Below are 20,903 nucleotides of genomic sequence, written 5' to 3' on the forward strand. Positions count from 1 at the left end.
AGCAACCATGCCCTCATGAGATAAATTCAATTATCATAAAGATAAAAAAACAGGCAGAAACAATACTCACTTCGATATTATAGGAAACCGTGCTCCCCATAGTCAGGATCGACACCAATATTAATTAGCTTGACAGCTTGCAGAAGCAAGTTCACGTGGAACTACTTATGAAAACAAACCGCAAAAAAAGTGATTCTACCATCAAAGTAGGAGGTACACTGCAACTAGCTAGTGCAAGAAAAAAATGGATGAGAAACAACCTGCAATTGCCATATTTCAAACAAAGAAAGGCACAATGTAAAAAATGAATGCTCACCTGGGTCGAAACGTCTTGCACAATATAAAGAGAACGTTTTCTACTGCTTCTTTTTTCCAACAGTACATTAAAACAATGCACAGGACCAGGTTACAAGTAACCAAAAAGGAAAATCATAACCATGCACAGGTTTTCTGACTTGAATAAATATCTCACCGATATGAGATTACATGCTTTCACAAGAATGAATATGAATTTAACCCGTAACCCTATCAGCATCATCCAAATTTAGTGCTGGTAGAGTTATCTGCGGGTCAAATTTAATTGAGTCATTGTGAATACCAACTTCTATACCAGGATCAGGGATCTCAATCATTCCATATAACTCCTCCTGTGCTTCAGGCAAAGCAACTCCTACTTCAACTACACTCTCGTTTTTGGTAGATGAAATATATGCTTCTTCTACCTGAGGTAACTGGACATTGTCCAGATTTTCTGATACACTTTTAGGGCACGAAGAAGGTTCCTCTTCATGTAGTGTAACATCCTCCCTTTGCTTCTCATCCATATGGTCTTGACTTTGAATTATAGAAGGACAAGCTTCACGTACACAATTACGAAACTCTTCAAAATTATTCTTCTGTTGGAGATGTGCAAGGTGTCCATTTGTTAATTTAGAATTAGAGGACAAGCAAAGTTCCTCTTCAGGAACATTCTCTCTTTGCAACTTATCAAAACGGTCCTTACTCTGAACTCTAGCCAAACAATCTTCATCCAAATATCCGTGCTTGCAAAGTACAGGATCACCATATTGTTGATCTACATCATTTTGGCCCTCATTACTCATGACATTCATCCCAATTTCATATTTTCTATCTAACTCAGCACCACCAATCGTGCCATCTGAGAAGGGACATACAGGTTCATCTCTCATGCGGCATTTGTGACATAGAAACCCGATCAAGTGATTGATGTTCTCAACAGCCAGGCCAAATATATCTCCATGGAACCAACCTGCATTTGACAGAAATAAAAGTAATAAATAAGATAAGCTTTATAGTGCCTAAAAAAGCTTATAGCTTTTTGGATAAAAGTGACAATACTTGATCCAAAGATAACTATATCCAAGATAATAATAAGTTACTTTCAGAGACAGGCAAATTTTCATTAATTATATTAGGTTTAGGCTATAATTAACAACTAAATCTGTCTTAGCTGCCCATCTTATGGAGCATATGAAAAACCAGAATCTTGGAAATACAGAAAAATCACTTACCTTGGCAGCGCTCACAACTAATATAGATAACTCCAGAATTGTATTCTTGATGGCAAAGACAGCAACACGGTGTTGTAATCAGATCCTGTTGAAAAGGTAGAATTACATTTCTTTCTTTAAAATCACTTTGTCCTTCAGTAACTGCCTTATGTGTCCATAGGAGCCCATTCAGCCAGTAAGAAAAACGAACAACTGATCTCTTCCTCTTACGCCAACTGATTCCATTCTCATATTTTTCAGACTTCGCACTTTCAGATTTATTTTCCTTGCTTCTCTTAGGACCATTAAATTTAATTTTAGCCCTTGTTCTTTCAGATATACCTTCCTCGCTTCTCTTAGGGCCATTAAATTTAATTTTAATCTTTGTAACAACATGTTTCCCTTTATCCTCTTTCGCCTCTACCATTTTACTTTCAGATATTTTTCTCTTTTTTGAAACTTTTTTATGTCCTTGAGATTTTAGTTTCCTATTTCCTATGCTCTTTTGTCTTACTCTCTCGCTTCTTCTGCAGCTCTCTTCAACTTTCATGCTTTTTTTGTCCTTATCTCCTACAATCTTGCTTTTTATCTCCTTTTTTAACATCACACTTCTTTTGCCCCTTTTTTTGTCCTTATCTCCTACAATCTTGCTTTTTATCTCCTTTTTTAACATCACACTTCTTTTGCCCCTGGCTGTAACATTAACAGTGCTTATTTCCCTGTCCATCAAATTCATACTATTTATGTTCTCTTCTTTTGTTTTCACGTTGGTCGTGTCCTCTTTTGATTTCTCAGTTTTTCTCTGTTTATCTTTCCCACTCATGGTCTTTGCATCCTTGCATCTGTTGCATGTGTAAGAAGTAGTTACAACACCTTTAGGCACTCTGAAATGCTTCCTATGGAAAAAGCCTGTTAAAGAAATATCACCAGGTTAGGAATAATAATCTCGGACTCACCAAACCCATATGATTAGCACCTTCAAGGATTCAACTGGAATAGAACAATGACGAAGAAAAAGAACAGGTGTTAGTGAAATAAAAAGTCCGAGTACTGCTGGGATTTCATAATGACAAATATGCCAGGATAGACATCAATTAATCATGAAAGGGCATAAAATTACTTCAATGAAACCATCTACAAGTTTTACTGTGAAGCTTTATGATGGTTTCACACACACATCACGAAACAGAATATATATATATATATATTTCCACACAAGTTTTAGCACATAGGGGCTGTTTGGCAACTGAAAAGTAGATCGAAAATAGAAAGTGAAGACAAAGCAGTCGCCCTCGACTATCTATTTTGCAAATCTTGTATGGAAAAATGGGAAGGACAAATGTGAAAGTTGAGGTGGCGGCTGATGTGGCATCCACTTTCTTTATATGTATGTTTGGTTTCTTCGGACAACAGATTGTAGAAGTATATTTTTTAAACGCATTCTATTCGGCATATAGAAAACAATTATAGAAAGTGGTAAATGATTACCGAGGTAAGTTTACCCCTTCGCAATATTATATTTAAAAATCATGAAGAGAAAAACATGATTTAGCTATTTTTAATAAACTGGCAGGGTGTTTATGGAAAATAAAAGTGGGTTTTGCATATATACCCTTCAAACCTTACATATTTGCAAATGTACCCCTCAAATCTTGATGTTTCCAAAAGTACCTTCCAATTCGGTCACATTAGGTTTTTCTACCCTCCCGCGTAGCAATATTTGTTTGCAAATGGTACAATGTAAAGTTGCAACATTTTCTTCTTTAAAAACAAAAATTCTTAAGCAAGAGAGGTAAAAAAGCTCAATGTGAGAGAATTGAGCGGTAATTTTGCAAATACCAAGCTTCGGAAAGTAAATATGCAAATATGGAAGATTTGAGGGGTATATATGCAGAAACACCAAATAAAAATCGATGCATCTAGCACAAAGGATTTTGTAAATTAATTTGATGGACTCATATGCATGTACAAATATCATAATGAAGATTATATTGAATTATAAGAAGCATCTACAGAAGCTTAAACCAAGGGATGTAGTCCAAGTAATAAAATGTAAATATTTTTTAGTTATTCCATATCATTAATTACTAAACCCTATAAGTTAACTACCAAAAAAATTCTGCACCATAGTGACCAGAATTGTGGAGGCAGCAAAATTAGCGGGAAGAATCAAAATATTTGAGTGGATAATAGAGTAGTGTACATAGGAAAGGTAGGTGGGGAAGACTACGTGCGAAACACGACTCCTAGGAGATGATGAGATCAAAATCAAAATGCAAGCAACCGGCTTGGAAGTGAAAGCATGTAAAATGGTAAAGGACAGATGTAAGTACAGCACAACATCCCCCTCCCCCTCCCACACAAAAAAAAAAGAAAGAAAGAAAGAAAGAAAGAAAGAAAAGAAAAGAAAAGAAAAAAAATCAACCAACAAGCCTACAAATATGTGATAGAGAGAGAGAGATAATACATACATGCATACATATATAGGAGATAGAGTTGGCTATTTCAAGTTTATCTGTACTACTTTGAGTTCCTAAGAGCCAAAAGTTCAAATAACTTCATCTTCTTGCCCATAGACCAAGTAGGCAAAATGAAGGTGTAAAGCAAAAAACACAAAAAAAGGAATATGAGAACTTAACAGTGCCTATGTCTATGCATGTGAATTTTATTGTAGCATGACAATAACAAGAAAGCACATTCTCAAACCAGTCTTTAACAAGGTGAGTGCAAAATGATTGGTCATAACTTATCATGGGGATATGACTACATTTGACTCTTCGCCTTATTCAGTACAGAAATCCAGAAGGCTGTTGTTGTGCTGCATTCCGTAACTTGAATATCTGAAAAAGGCAAGTCTACCTACCACCAGCTAGCCCTCAAGCATTTATGCAAAGCTTCACTCTTGTTCATAGTTGAGTTAGTAGGACATGACTAAGAGCATTAACATATGGATAGGATTCAATCATAAAAACTTAGTCAAATTCTGCTATGGAGCTTCATAATAGCCAATTTCTGTGTCATGGGAGAATGTTTAGATGATAAAAGATGTCAAAAGATGGAGGGGAGAAAAAGGCTAGTTCTTTATCAAAACTAAGGATATCTATATCTGGATTTAAGTGTTCATCAGACAAGGTAGAAATGGTTTTTGGTACAATATGACGACAACATAATTTTTTAAAATACTTTGAAGAAGAAAAAACCCGTATACAGGACTTTAATAATGCAAGAGCAAGGGGGAAGGAGTCCACAGATAGTGTTGGCTTTTCCCAGGTTTCCTAAAAGATATGCATTGTTTTAAATATTCCACACATGGCTGTATCGGCCGATATGTCCTTCCATTAGACTTGCCGCAAAATGATACCGGTCTCAGTATCTTTTACCGCTTTTGGCATATTATGATTTTCCAGATATATTTGGTGTCATTTCAGCTTCAAAAAATCAGCCTGTTTACTTACTTTTATCCACAGGGGGGGGGGCATTTATACTCGACTACAAAGTTTATTTTGTACACCGCGGGGGGTTCCATTTTTCTTTTAATAGGGGTTCTAGGTATGGGTTTATATGGTCCCAATGAACCAACATAGGATTTTGACAGATTAGCTCATCAGTCATATCCTGTGGCATTAGAAATAATATTCTATTTGGGTATTGCCTATGCTGTCAAATTGCCGATTACACCCCTACATAAATGGCTACCAGATACCCATGGAGAAGCACATTACAGTACATGTATGCTTCTAGCTGGAATATTATTAAAAATGGGAGCATATGGATTGATTCGGATCAATGTTGCAATATTGATTTGAACTTTTATTTGGTTTACAAAATTGGTTTAGACATATAGTTCAATTGAGGTATAAACCAAAACAAACAAAAAATCTGCTTATGTAAATAACTGGAAAAAAGAATTAGGCTCAATTTAGGCCATATTCTTTGCAAGAAGTTTTAAAAAAGATGACATCTTTCTCCACATCTATGACATGTATACACATCATCTGATGTGACTACTCAATATTTATTATATATCTCAGATATATCCTTGATTTCCGCCATCTGATATGGATTTTTTCCGCCCGACATGTTCCCGAAATCATTGAGAACACTAAAGATATGTGAATTGGTCTATGTTTCATACCTCCAATAATTATGTTTCTACTATGACATCAGCTTGAAGCCTCTCATTTTGCAGCTGGTAGGTATGTCAGTGGTGCCTGGTGGTTTCTTACAATAATAGGGTTGAAAACATACTTAGCAAAACACTTGGAAAGAAAAGTGGAAATATACAGAACCATGAGATACAAGGGGCCAGTATAAAATCAGCTCAGTTGGTCCTAGGTTTCCTGCTAAAGATTTATGCTCATAGAACATCATTCATAAACTTGGGTAACAATGATAAAACAATCTAAACTTTTTAGTCCAAATAAAGATAATCTTTAATTTCATTAAAATCTCTAAAGTTACCATCTTTCAACCAAAAATATTTTTTTCTTTTAAAACCTAACTGATAACGGATAGAAGCAGAATAGCACCTTCACCTTTTTTAGCTAAAAGATCTTTCATTAAGTGACCAAATTACAATCTGAAATGAAATTATAATAAAACCATTATACCTTTAGAAAAATAAATATCATGAGAAATATACTAAACACTAGTGATTACATGAACCTAAAAATTTTAAGCTAACAATGTTTCTTGACGCCTCATATCATACCACAAACTAAAATGTATCAGACATTATTTCAGAAGAGGAGATCAATATTGACAAGACATATATTAAAATAATATAAACATACATCTTGAAGCAAGCTACTCCCAGGTTTACATTATAAAAGAATGAAATGTGAAGAGAACTCTCACCTGTTTTCTTGAAGCAAGCTACTCCCAGGTTTACATTATAAAAGAATGAAATGTGAAGAGAACTCTCACCTGTTTTCTAATAAAGGGAAAACTATGCATTAGGGAAGAATTATAAGGAGATGATTCGACAAAAGGATTTTTCTTTCTTTAAATTTTGGAAGAAAAGGAACTCTGGCACTCTGAATTAATAGAAAGTAGTAAAAATAGTATTTAGAAGTCAGTTTTCAAGTTTCAACATTATACTTGGCTTATGGGAATGTCAAAAACTTTTTTGACATATAGAGCATGGTATCAATTTGACATTTTGATAAAAACGGGGATATGTTTGTATTTTTATTTAAACTCGAGAACAAATATGTCATTATCAATGAACTTGAAACACCTAACAAGATCGGATATGACTACCTCATAATTCTCCAGATCCAGATGGTGGCCCAAAGCAGAAGAATGTTATGTACTTAAAAGAGCACTTTATGTCCAAGTAAGAAAAGCACAAACTAAGACCCAAAGTACTGATTTTTTTTCCTTTTGGAAACCCCAACCCAAAAAAAAGCACATGTTTTAAGAATTAATATTTCTAAAAAGACACTACCTACTGTTTATTATGCTCCCGGTGAAAGAATAATAGCATGGAGAGACCTACTCCAATGATTTTGATTAATCAGCAAAATTTGGAACCTGAAGGATTCAAACAAAAGTATAATGGATCATCGAGTCTTTCATATACTTGGATTCCTGAGACATTCACATGCATATAAATATCCAATTTTATTTGCAACCAACACACAAGTATATCGGCATGTCCTTGCAGCTAGTCACAAATAACACACATGTGATACATAACAGCACTTAATAAACCAAGCAAGAATACTAGGCAAGTACGAAAAAATTCCAGTTTGAACAGCCTTTTGATATAGGTGTGAACAAGAAAAAATTCCAGTTTGAACAGCCTTTTGATATAGGTGTGAACAAAAATCACAAATGGAAATTTCATCAAAATACATACCACTGCAGAGCTACAAAAATCACAAATGGAAATTTCATCAAAATACATACCACTGCAGAGCTGGCAGTTGACAGCCTCCCTGTGCAAGAGAAAGAGAAGCATAAGCTACAATTTTAATTTAAATGAATATAATAGGAAAAGGAGTTGCATAAACATCTTCCTAACAGTAGTAAAAACTAACAAATCACAAAACAAGATGAAACCTTCTTTATTAAGGAGCTGATTACATGCAAATGCTTAGTATATGGCTAAGTGCACATGCATATATATGCAGCAGAAGAAAAGCTGAGATACTTCTTAATAGCATAACATATTTTCCTTTCGTTCTCCAAAAACTACTATTAATTTGTTACTGGTCGTTGCTAGAGAATATTGGCAAGTATTTAACACACATAACAAAGCACAAAATAGATTGGAAACTATAGAAAACCATTAACTGTTCACTATATATATATGCTTTAGTGAAACATCAAAAGTTGGAAGGTGTGAACTATTCAATTTTAATACCAATTAAGTACCACAACGACAACAACAACATCAAAGCCTTTATCCCAAATGTTTGGGGTCGTCTACATGAATCATATTCTTCCATTCCACTCTATTATGGGACATCTCCTCCGTTAAGTTAAACATAATTATTTCCTTCTTAATTGCTTCCAACCAAGTTCTTTAAGGTCACATCTCCTCCGTTAAGTTAAACATAATTATTTCCTTCTTAATTGCTTCCAACCAAGTTCTTTAAGGTCTACCGCTAGATATCATAACCCCATTAACTATAATACTATCACTTTTCCTAACCAATGCACTAAGAAATCTGTGTTGTACATGACTAAACCATCTTAGTCGATTCTCTCATTTTATCCTTAATGGGAGGCCTCTAATCTACTACGGATGCACTCATTTATTATTCTATCTTTTAGTGTATGCCCACAAGACCATCGCAACATTCTCATATCTACTACACTCATTTTTTGCACATGTTATTTTTTAATTGCCCAACACTCTGGCCCATAAAGCATTGTTGGTCTTATAACCATCCTATAGAATTTTTTCTTTAGTTTCATTGGTATTCTACGATCACATAAAATTCTAGAAGCATTCCTCCATTTAAACCATCCCGATCTGATTCGATAAACAACATCATCCTCAATCTCACCATCATACCAAATGATTGATCCTAAATAGCGAAAATTATTACTTTTAGATTTTTTTAACCATCAATATGTACTATAGGTTCTTTTCTTTTCTTAGTTTTACTAAAGAAGTACTCTATACATTCTGTTTTTGTTCTACTAATTCTAAAACATCTAGATTCAAGAGCTTGTCTCTACCTTTCTACTTTAAAAATTATCTATTTTCTAGTTTCATCAACTAACACTATATCACCAATTAATTACCACAGATTATCCCTAATGTAACTTATGAAACTAGAATGGAGATAATTTTTAAAGTAGAAGAGAGATCATTTTTAAAGTAGAAAGGTAGAAACAGTTTAGCCTCTCCTTCATTAGTTTTTACCCTAATTGTTACTCTATTATACATATCTTTAATCACATCAATATATATACTAGATACATGTTTCTATTTTAAATTTCACGCATTACCTCTCTAGGTCTATCATAAGCTTTTTCTAGATATATGAAAACCATATGTAAATCATTTCCCTTCTCTCTATATCTCTCCCTCAACTGTCTCAGAATATGTTAGGTTACATAGTAGTTAACCTCACTGGCACAAAGCCAAATTGATTTTCAAATAAACTTGTCTCTTTTCTTAGTCTTTACTCAATTACCCTCTCCCAAAGTTTCAGAGTATGACTCATGAGTATTATACCATATATAATTTGAACAACTTTATATATTTTCTTTATTCTCGTATATCGATATTTGAATGTCGTATGATGGGAAAAATAACTACCTCGAAAATAATATGCTCGTTTATAAAGGAGGTGTGACGAGACCGTTATTTATAATAAAATCGTGTACTTTCGATGAGTTGGTTAATGAATTACACAAACTTACATTAACCAACTCACGTGGGTATTACCTCAATGTTATTTGCAATTATCCTATTGTGGAGAACAGGACAAACGACATTCAAATATCAAGTGATTACGATATGAGTCTCATTGGAGTCTTACATGACGAGAAACGTTCGATCGAATTGTTCATTAAAAAACATCAAAGGAATTTGGGCAAATCGTTGAATTATGACGGAATGTATTCCCGCATGTTGGAGGACCCTGATGTTGATTCCGTTGGCTTTTTATCTCCTCAACAAGATGAAGGTTGGACACAATCACAATATATGAGCGGTCTTTCGTTTGTGGGCACTTCGAATGCGGTCGATACTAACACGGGAGTTCAAGAAGATAATGCAAGTGTTGAATCTGAGAATGGTGATGAAGAGGAGGGCTTACAAATTAATAGCATGACCTTGATAGATCGTGATGAAGGGGACAACCACCACATTGACGGGTGTTATGCTAATAATGAGTATGTTGTCTTAGAGGATCCGCTGCCCGATGAACTTCAATGAGAAGAATGGATCAGTGTTTTCAAATGCGCGCGCCTCATTGCGCCTCATGCGCTTTACGATGCGGGACGGTGGCGATGCGCCCCACATCTGATGCAGCAGCGCCTTTTGCGCCTCGCCTACATTCGTACTTTGTGTATGATGCATGTAGTGCATTTCCTCATATAGTTTTTTTTTGTTAACATTTCAATCGAGTCTTTATACTTGATATTCCATATCCCAAAAAACAAAATAAATCCATTGGGCTTTTTTAATAACCTTCAATTGAGGACCATTACTAATCCTTAGTTTGGATATAAGTCTTGATTTAACATTTGATTTGAAAATTTATGAAATTTGCTACTATGTTGGGTGTTAGCATTAGAAATTAAGGCAATATATTGTGATTTTGTAGCAAGATATTATTTATCATGATATTTTTTATGTAAATTCTAAAAATATGTTCTTTCATGCTTGATTACATATATTGAAATATTATGTGTGTGGTGTGCGCCTCGCATCACTCGGGCGCGCGCATCGCGTTACGCCTTGCGCATGTGCGCGTAAAGATACTTTGCGCCTCGCATTGCGCCTCGCGCATTGAAAACACTGGAATGGATTGATAACTCCGTGATGGAAATTGTTCCTATTAGCACTAATAGCGGTCATGATACAGCGAAGACTTCTCATTCGTGAAGGGAAATCTTTATAAGAGTAAGGAGAAATTGATCCATGCGTTTCGCTCGTATGCCATTGTAAAAAATGTCAAGTTTAGGCCAACAAAAAATAACACAACAAGCTATAATGCGGTTTGTTTTTATCGTAAAGATGGTGAAGATGAAAATCTTGGTGGACACTACGATGGGAATGCGAATTGTCCTTGGAAGCTTAATTCACGTTCGGGTGTAAGAGTAGGTGGGCATTTCAAAATCACGGCGTACAACGGAGTCCACACATGTAGCAATCCTCAATTGGAGATGAATAACAAGCATGTGTCCTCTTCTTTTATATATCGATTGATTTTACCGTATCTGAGGGAGGATCTTGATTTACGACCGAAAGATATTCGTCTTTTAGTGCATAAAGCGATCAACTTGGATGTATCATACAATAAGTGTTGGAATGCTAGGAAGAAGGCGATGATAAAAATATTTGGGGATTAGGACAAATCTTATGAAATCTTACCGTATTATCTTGAAGCACTCAAAAGAGAAAATCCTGGGACTGTATATGAAGTTTCATTAGACCCTCTTGATGGCGAAGAACGACGAACGGGTGTATTTTGGGCATTTGGGCCTTGTATTGAGGTTTCCAATACTGTCGTCCTCTTCTTAGCATTGATGACACCCACTTATACGGCAAGTACAAAGGTGTTTTGCTTTTTGCCACCGGAGTTGACGCGGATGGCGATTTGTTTCCTTTGGCGTTTGCAATGGTTGATATTGAAAACACAGAGAATTGGGCGTGGTTTTTTACATGCATTAGATATCATATCCTGAGTGTGGGGGCGCGGCCGATTACATTCATATCCGATAGGATGAAAGGAATTCCAAGAGCACTCCAACGTTATTTCCCATCACCACATGCACATCGTTATTGCTTGCGACATATTAGGGACAACTTCAAGAAGAAATATGGAAACGATCAGGTTCAAGATCTTCTTTGGCAAGCCGGCTGTGCAACAGAAATTAGTTTATGACCAAATACGAGAGAGGATTAAGTTTATATCTCGAGCTGCACATGATTGGATCGAAACTAGTTTGGGACCACACAATGTTGATAAGTGGGCTTTATGTGAAGATGGCGGGAGACGGTTCTGTATGATGATTACGAACGCTTTAGAGAGTTTCAATGGCGTGCTCAGGGGAGCACGCGGTATGCTAATACAGTCACTAGTTGCTAAAACATTTTACAGACTTAATAACTTCTTTCACGACGTCGCGAACTTGGTGTATTCGCTCGGAGCTCACACCGAAGAATGATGAAATGTTAGCGGCTCGGATACAGTTTTAATGAATGGGAGGTTATTGAGGGAATATCACATAGAGAAAATCGCTCCTACAAAGTTAACATGTTAGTGGATCACTCGTGTACGTGCACTTGCAACGTACAGTAATTACAATGGATTCCTTGTTCACATGTTGTCGCGGCTTGTTCTGATCTACAAGGTGGTGCGAGGATTTCACATTATGAGTTCATCGCGGTTTGGTATTCTATTTACAACTATCGAAAAACGTACAAAGAGTGTTTTCGTCCACCATATGATAGTCGACATTGGACACAAGACGGGCTACTGATATTACCTCATTTGTGTAAAAGGCCGACGGGGCGTCATCGTTCCGTACGAAATAGAAATTGTATAGATGACGGTCGTGAAGGAGTTAGGAGGAGAAATAAGTGTAGTAGATGCGATCAACCGGGCCATAAGAAAAATAATTGTCCAGTTAGGATTAGGCGTTGATGTTGTAATTTGTAGCGGTTTCGATCTGTGTTTGTTTTCGTATGTCATTTGCGATTGTAATTTGTAGCGGTTTCAAAAAGATCTAACACATTGAGCATTGTCTTCTAATATAATTCTCAGTTATATTCATTATGGATCCGGGACCGATACGCCCCGACGTTTTGACCCTCCAGGCGAGCCACGTTTCAGACCATATTGGCTCAGGACAGGTAAAACATCTTTTGTATATATTCCTTAGCATTGGCACTAATTTTAATTTTTCGCATTATACTTAATCAATTCTTTTTGACGTGCAGCCCGTACCAGACATCACCATGATCGAGCATTCCCAGAGCCATTCGGCTTGGGTCATTGAGGATGCGAGAGTTCTAAGAGCTGATCTCTTAGGCCGGTTTTCGGGAGTGTTCGACGGTTCGATATAGTAGGCTTGATTGGCCGCTTATCACTGCACTGATTGAGAGGTGGAGGCCAGAGACCAACACCTTTCACATGCATATAGGGGAGTGCACCATCACCTTACAGGACGTGGTCGTCATACTTGGGTTTCGGATCGATGGGCCGGCAGTTACGAGCACCGATGATTATAGTTGGTCGGAGGTATGTGCTAGGCTTCTTGGCCAGGTTCCTGACTTGAGGAGTGGTGCGATGAAGCTATCGTGGCTTCGTCAGACATTTCAGGGCGACATACCAGAGGATGCCAGTATGGAGACGCTTCAGTTCTATGCTCGTGCGTACATATTGCACATTATAGGGTGCGTGCTTTTTCCTGATGCGAGCAAGACTCTTGTACAGGCTTCTTGGACAGGTTCCCGACTTGAGGAGTGGTGCGATGAAGCTATCGTGGCTTCGTCAGACATTTCAGGGCGACATACCAGAGGATGCCAGTATGGAGACGCTTCAGTTCTATGCTCGTGCGTACATATTGCACATTATAGGGTGCGTGCTTTTTCCTGATGCGAGCAAGACTCTTGTACATGCACAATGACTGCCATTGCTAGAGGATTTTGTCGTATGTGGCGCACTATCGTGGTACAATGCGGTGCTGGCATACTTGTATCGAGAACTGGGTAGAGTATCCCTGATGTAGAATAAAGAATTCAATGGATGCTGCACATTGATACAGATTTGGTCATGGGAGCGTATTCATATTGGACGCCTTACTTTACTTATGCACCGTGACCTACAGGGGTAGTTTCCTTTGGCGTACAGGTATAATTGTACACAAATTTTATTCGTACTGAATTTATACTTATATATTCTCTATTCTGCATATAGGTATAACGTGCGGTACGCTAGGTACCGATCAGCGACGCGCCATCGTGAGTTTTATCGAAATGAGCTTGATGGCCTCCAACATGAACAGGTAAATATAAGTCGTTATAAATATTATATTTTTGTTGTTGATACTGATAAATGTTTTATTTTATTTCAGTGCAAGTGGAGATCCTATACACCGTCGGAGCTCAATATGCATTCTCTTGCACCCATCTGTGGAGATACTCCCGACTTGTGGAGAGCCAGAGTTCCATTGATTTGTTGGAAGATCGTGGAGATGCATGTCCCTGATCGTGTGTTACGACAGTTTACGCTCTCGCAGCATGTGCCAGATCCTGTCGGGCAGATCGATCGTCGGCGACGACCTACTTTGCACCATACGGACTGGGTCATATTCCGTGCGGCCTACATAGACAAGTGGGCTCACAGGTGAGATTTCATCCAGGATACGAGGCCCACAGCTGTTGACTATACCGTGTATATGCGTTGGTATTAAGGTATCACACGTAGATGGATCACGCGTGACCCACAACCATCAGCTGGACACATGTCACGCCCACCGACAGACAGTTACATCCATAGTGGGATGAACGAGAGAGATTACGTAAGTTTCTAAGCTAAATTATAACATTTTTTCTTGAGTTGGTAGTTAATAAATTGTTTACCTTACAGGTCCGTGCTTTTGATAGCATTGAGGCTGATATTGATGCGACCGTGCCTGAGATTCAGGATCAGGTGGCGTTAGGACTCCTCAGCAGGATCAAGAAGATCATAGCGCAGGTGTTTCATAAGACTCACGTCGACGAGTTCACAGGCCGTGAGGACAGGTCTCGATCATTTAGGCAGGCGTACACTCGACGTCGACGGTCACGTGACGATGACGCTGGCACTTTGCATGCCGATGGAGCCGGCACTTCGCATGCTAATGGAGCCGGCACTTCTTAGCCTCATACACAACCGGATACTCAAAATAGTCAAGACTCATCGGCAGGAACGCGGGGAGCGGGGAAGAGCGAGGGGGAGGGGGAAGAGAGGGAGAGGAAGGAGAGAAGCTATATTGGGTTGTATTTGAACTTATTTTGTTAAAATTTGTAACTTGTGTGAATTTTTAAATACTATACTTTTGTGGATCAATTATAGCTTGATATTTGATCTTTTTTAGTATTGTTTGATTCGTGCGTGTTTAAATCATATATATATTGTAGTAATTGTTGTTAATAGGTAAATAGCTGTATATATGAGTTAAATAGGTAGATGTATATAAAACATGCACAGCACAGCAGCCTGTGCATGTTTTGTAAAACCTGCAGCTTCACGGGAGTTCAACTCTCGTGAAGTTGCAGTCTAAATTTCCCAAAGAGCGATTCTCTGGGAAAATTGCCCTGTAACTTCACGGGAGTTCATTGAACTCCTGTGGAGTTTTTAATCCTGTGACAGACTTCACGGGAGGTGAACTCCCGTGAAGTATGTTGTTAGTGTAAATCTTCACGGGATTTTAACTCCCGTGAAGATTTTTGAAAAAATTAAGCTTCACGGGAGTTGAACACCCGTGAAGTTTAAAACTATGCTAAACTTCACGGGAGTTCAACTCCCGTGAAGTTTCGTAAAAAAAAAAATTCAAAAACCGACCTGGTTTCAGCGACAGGGCTGAAACCAGGTCGGTTTTTCTAATTAAGTTGGAAACCGGAGGTTTTGTGTAATTAAAAGTCCAAATATGATTGTTTGGAAAATTTGTCTGAGTACGGTAGATACTCCCTAATTCTCTTTCATTAATCAAGAAATGGGGATTTATATGTACCCTCAATTCTGCGGTGAAATGGAGACGGTGATTATCAAGTACATGCAGAAATAGCAATGTGAATAAGAAAACAAAAAGTTTGTTGGTGCATTAAGACTTGTTAACAAATAATTATCGTTGTTGGAATCCTTTAGCTTTATAATTTTCCAAACTGATGACAAGGTTTCATTTGCACTGATATTCCACTGTGTGCTTGTTGATAATTTTTTTATTCTTAATTTCATTATTCAAAATTTAGGAGGGACAACAAATTAACCATATCTCTTGCAAGTGTAAATATCTTGGACCTACTTTTGAGAGTTCTTGTATGGGCTTTTTATCGAACAGTTGAAGAGCACTTTGTGACTTGTTGTGACCTCTTTTTGAGTTTCTACTTTAGATGAAAAGAAATCAACTTTTAAAGAGATGAATTAAGATGCGCTTTGTGCTTGCAACATATAAAGCACTTAAGCTACACCGCTTGATTTGTTTATCACAGTCGGTCTGAGTTAGGATGGTGTACTGTGTACACAGTTTTAGTTTAATCCCTAATTTTTTTTATTTATAAATGCTTTCCAAGTTTATAATCACTTTTCTAGCTAAATGCCAATTTGGTTTCCGTACTAGGGCTTCATACTCCAATTGGTTCCTGTTCTTTCATTGTAATAAATCTTCATAGGGCTTCGTACTCCAATTGGTTCCTGTTCTTTCCTTATAATAAATCTTCATACTTAAATCGGTCCGGTACTTTAATCTTTTCTCAATTGACTAAAAGACCAACTCGGTCTCTATGCTAGGGCTTCATACTTGAACTGGTTCTTCCACTTTCTGTTTTTCTCAATTTTGTCATTAAACCCATTATTAGATGTACACTTAGTCCTTTTTAAACTCTCCATTAAAGAGTCCGTTAAATGAAAATTAGAAGGACAAAACTACCCCTAATTCAAGAAACAAAAAAATGCAGTTGATATCATGTACACGAGAACCGGTTCACGTAAACAAAGAAGTTCCGGCAATCTAAGTTTATTTTTATGATTACCTCTTTGCGACATCTTGTAGTAATCAGACTGTGGCGTATTAAACCACACGGAAGATGCTCAATTTTAGCAGCAAAGCTTCAGTATTTTCTTAATGAACCTATTTCATCATTTAATTCGTAAGGTTTGCGGATTTAGTCTACAAACTATTTGCCAGGCGATATTGCTATGCTAAGTTTCCCTTAAAAAAAACTTATGATGAGAGAAACCGCGGTCTCTTCTAATTACACTCAAATTTATCCTCCATGCCATGATTGGGAAAAATCTTGTGAGCAGAGAAGCTGCAGTCTCTTCTCTTTTTGCTAAAACATTGAATTATATTTGAGAAGACCACTACTACTACACAAATGAACAGCATGAGGAGTTACCCACAGCCTATTCTCATATCCAAATACAAAAAACTCTGTTTCAAACATATCGAAGCATGTGAAATCACCACCACGGCACAGTTTCCTTGGGCAAAAACTGCAGTCTGCAGATAAAACTTAACTATTACATCCAAAACTCGCTTTTACAAAACAAAACGCACATAATTAAAACCACCAAGGACCAGCTGCACATGCTTACCGTTACAAAAACAGACGAAAATACAAAAACTACATGCATTTGAAATTGGCGATGAAAAGAGTTGAGTGACTTCATCTAAGATCTCAAAATTTTACACAGCTCCTCTTCTCCAAAAATAAAGGGAAGCACATAAATATCTGGCAGCATGTTTCGCGTATCATCCAATTTGTAACCCAAACCATGTTGTAAATTCGAGCTCCTAAATCCAAAAGGGTCAGGTGAAATAGGATATAATTTTGCTGAGAAATTTGCATTCTCAAGCAGAAAATAAAGCAAAAGAACCAAATTGAACATGACGTTATTAAAGCTTAACTTCTGCGCTGTTTGCAATCTGCTGCGCTGCAGAACCATCCACATTCAATACACGCAGCACCTTATAACATCAAATTGAAGAAACAATCTGCACGTCTTCATATTTATGTCTTTGATGTTTTCATCATATGAAGATAAAAATCTGAAAAATCCAGAACAAAACCACCTGAACTATACCTAAAATGGGACTCCAAAATGAGGATCTTCCGTCTGACAAATCTTTTTTTTCAGAAAAATCAAGGAACTTACAGCTCACCACCAATGTGCAATCACATCCAGCCCCATTCACAATATAATACAACATTAGCGCATTCTTCACAGAAATTCTAGATTTGAGCATGCTCCTTTCAAATCATCAGTCAAAATTCAATCCCAGCAAGCATTAAGGAAGCCCTCAAATGTATGTCAAATTACTATGAGGAATGTAAAATGGCATTTTGGTGCAACAAGTTATAAAGCTCGAATATCCGTAGGATGACTGAATGCAAAAAAAGACTAATATGAAGTCATGTGATGTTATATGCATCTTATATTGCTTCCACCGTCCTACAAATTAAACAAACTCCCTCATTAGCTACTGCAGCAGAGAACAGCCAAACTTACAATCAGGCTTTCTAGTGAAATCATACAATTCTCAGATAAGGTGAAGCCAACACAACAATAAGTACACCAGACCTAAGCTAATGCAGAGAAAGTACCATGTTAATAGTAGCATCATTTGAAAAGCATTTCAATTTAGGTTGCAAGAATATTTTGATGATGCTTCAAACAAGCAAGATAATTACTGCAAGATAAGTGTTATAGTTGAAACTGAACCTCAAGCCATCAACTTCAAACGATGACAGGAGAACCTAATAAATGGATGTCTATCCAGCGAAGAACTTGGCTGTGAGGGACAAAAGAAAATAAAATAAATAACAAATTTCCTTTTGATCACATTTGTAGCTCTAGAATTCCGGTAGTTCATACAGGATAAGGTTAATTGCAGATATGCCCCTTGTTGGTGTCATTGTCTTGAACTTACTATCCATGTAATTTCATTGTTGCAGATACAACCCCTGGGTTAAATTTTTTTGCCCCGTCTACACGTGAAAATTTTGCAGATCTTGCCCATGGGTGAAATTAGTAAGTCCATATGAGGGTAAAATAGCCAAAATATATATTTAACCACGGGATCTATCTGCAACAATGAAACTACAGTGCTAGTAATTTCAAGACAGTGATTCAAGGGGTCTATGTGCAATTAACCCTAAAAAATAGTACATGATGGTGGCTGCTGTAATATTTTACTTTCCTTTTTCCCCTTTTGTTGCTTGAATTTTTCCTTTTGTTGAGGGTTCCACTAGTTCCTTTCATGAAGGTTGACCGTGTTGCATGGTTAAACAATATATATGGCATGATGCAATGTGGAGATACTGGTACAAGAGACATTGGATAACCAAGATAATTGATAACAGTAGAGGAATACATGAACATGTGTTTGTGTCGGTTTTTCCCACACAGGAGCAGAACTACTCCACAAATTATGTTCCTTCTTCATCTGAACATGCATAGCAGACAGCTAAAGGTCTCTATATAGAGAAAGAAGCACGGGTGCAGCCATGTTCACTAACACGAAAGTTTCGTAAGTGGGCAGGACATGGGGACACAACAACATGACAATAGAACAGAAGATATAACAACAAAGAGAATTTAAATGCACATGCATACATATAGATGTTTAAGAATCCAAGTGCTTACCTCTAATAATATAAACGATACAATGATCACATATGCACTTAAATGTTGATCTATCATATATTTCTGCAAAAGCAACAGGTCTCATGCCTTCAAAATTTAATAAAATAGTATCCCAAACGAACTTTATTTAAGATTTGATTTTTTCTCCCCACACGAGTATAGTCTTCAATGCATAAATAGAAGTATCTAAATATCTCAAATATGTGGAACACTGAACATCAACAAAGATGTGAATGAGAGTGTAGGGCATGTGTCCTAGAAGTTTCTACAAATAATCTAAGTTAAAACATATATTTTATAATTGAGGACAACTTGAGAATTGATCACACATTCCATAAGCGTCCAAACAAGTGTTAGTGTCCGATACTGGAGTCAATATATCGGATGTGGGTACTGTTCCATAATGAAAAGTACCCATCCTACATTAGAAAACATAAAAAACAAATGCAATTGTAATACAGGTTTCTGAAGTGATATAATAATGAGAAAGCATCGATAAAAGTACTCATATAATTCCATATTATCCATTTGTTAATGGCGAAGGAAACAAATTACAAAGTCAAATGAAAGAAAATCAGCTAAAGAATAAATCTCACTATTCAAGAATGGAGTATCGGGATGGTGGATACAGCTTGAGCATACAAGCAACATTTGCTGAATAGTCAATTCTTTTTTATAAGGATATGTCAGAAGGAGAAAGACGTAATCTACGTAGACAGAATCATCAATGCATATACCTTAAGGGTACTATCATGATATCATCACTTGAACTCCCCATAATTCATAAATCAGAGTTCTTAATCTCTACCTTAAGCTGCCCACAACAAAGTTTGACCAGTATTGGAATTGTGTTCTTAGCTAGCTGATGGTTCAAACGATTGTACAAGAGGCTATTGAATTGCATTCATCACCATTATAGTCTAAAACAGCAATCTATCAACCAAAATGCAAACACACAGAAGCTCGCTCCATTGTTTAAAAGGAAAAATAAAATAGCTGATCATCAAAGTTTAGAAGACATTTAAATTTACTAAAAAAACTTATAAAAAATTAAATGTCCTCTCAATTTGAAGCAGACATAATGAGCAATTCTTCTTATCTGAAATTTATTCCTTACAGTCTTATTCCTAGAAGATCATCAAGCTGCCATATGGTTTTGCACATAAAATTATTTACAAAGGAGAACAAAGAAACATTAATTTTAGGCCCAGGTTGCACAATATACATTGATGGAGGGCTAAATCAAGCAGATCAGAATCCTTTGATAAACAGAACAGTTTTAACACGTTATGAATAGTTGATGAATAATGTGAATCTGGGAACCTCTACCAGCAACCATGCCCTCATGAGATAAATTCAATTATCATAAAGATAAAAAAACAGGCAGAAACAATACTCACTTCGATATTATAGGAAACCGTGCTCTCCACAGTCAGGATCGACACCAATATTAATTAGCTTGACAGCTTGCAGAAGCAAGTTCACGTGGAACTACTTATGAAAACAAACCGCAAAAAAAGTGATTCTACCATCAAAGTAGGAGGTACACTGCAACTAGCTAGTGCAAGAAAAAAATGGATGAGAAACAACCTGCAATTGCCATATTTCAAACAAAGAAAGGCACAATGTAAAAAATGAATGCTCACCTGGGTGGAAACTTCTTGCACAATATAAAGAGAACGTTCTCTACTGCTTCTTTTTTCCAACAGTACATTAAAACAATGCACAGGACCAGGTTACAAGTAACCAAAAAGGAAAATCATAACCATGCGCAGGTTTTCTGACTTGAATAAATATCTCACCGATATGAGATTACATGCTTTCACAAGAATGAATATGAAAACCC

At 36.8% G+C, this 20,903-nt stretch overlaps 1 protein-coding gene and 3 long non-coding RNA genes across 4 annotated transcripts; 1 reads left to right on the plus strand and 3 right to left on the minus strand.

The window, feature by feature from the left end:
* LOC109847150 lies at nt 513-2,238 on the minus strand. The gene is made up of 2 exons (XM_020416396.1): nt 1,533-2,238; nt 513-1,270 (listed from the first exon to the last, which is right to left on the minus strand). The coding sequence occupies exons 1-2, from the start codon at nt 2,236-2,238 to the stop codon at nt 513-515; spliced, it is 1,464 nt and encodes a 487-aa protein (XP_020271985.1).
* LOC109849136 lies at nt 2,317-7,464 on the minus strand. Its single transcript, XR_002249004.1, has 2 exons — nt 7,425-7,464; nt 2,317-2,420 (listed from the first exon to the last, which is right to left on the minus strand). It is a non-coding gene; the product is annotated as an uncharacterized LOC109849136 (long non-coding RNA).
* LOC109849135 lies at nt 13,158-14,793 on the plus strand. Its single transcript, XR_002249003.1, has 4 exons — nt 13,158-13,558; nt 13,625-13,712; nt 13,782-14,228; nt 14,297-14,793. It is a non-coding gene; the product is annotated as an uncharacterized LOC109849135 (long non-coding RNA).
* Nucleotides 16,792-20,896, minus strand: LOC109849137. Its single transcript, XR_002249005.1, has 3 exons — nt 20,704-20,896; nt 20,458-20,615; nt 16,792-17,863 (listed from the first exon to the last, which is right to left on the minus strand). It is a non-coding gene; the product is annotated as an uncharacterized LOC109849137 (long non-coding RNA).

The sequence above is a fragment of the Asparagus officinalis genome, chromosome 7 (genome assembly GCF_001876935.1).
Source record: "Asparagus officinalis chromosome 7, Aspof.V1, whole genome shotgun sequence".
NCBI lineage: Eukaryota > Viridiplantae > Streptophyta > Magnoliopsida > Asparagales > Asparagaceae > Asparagus > Asparagus officinalis.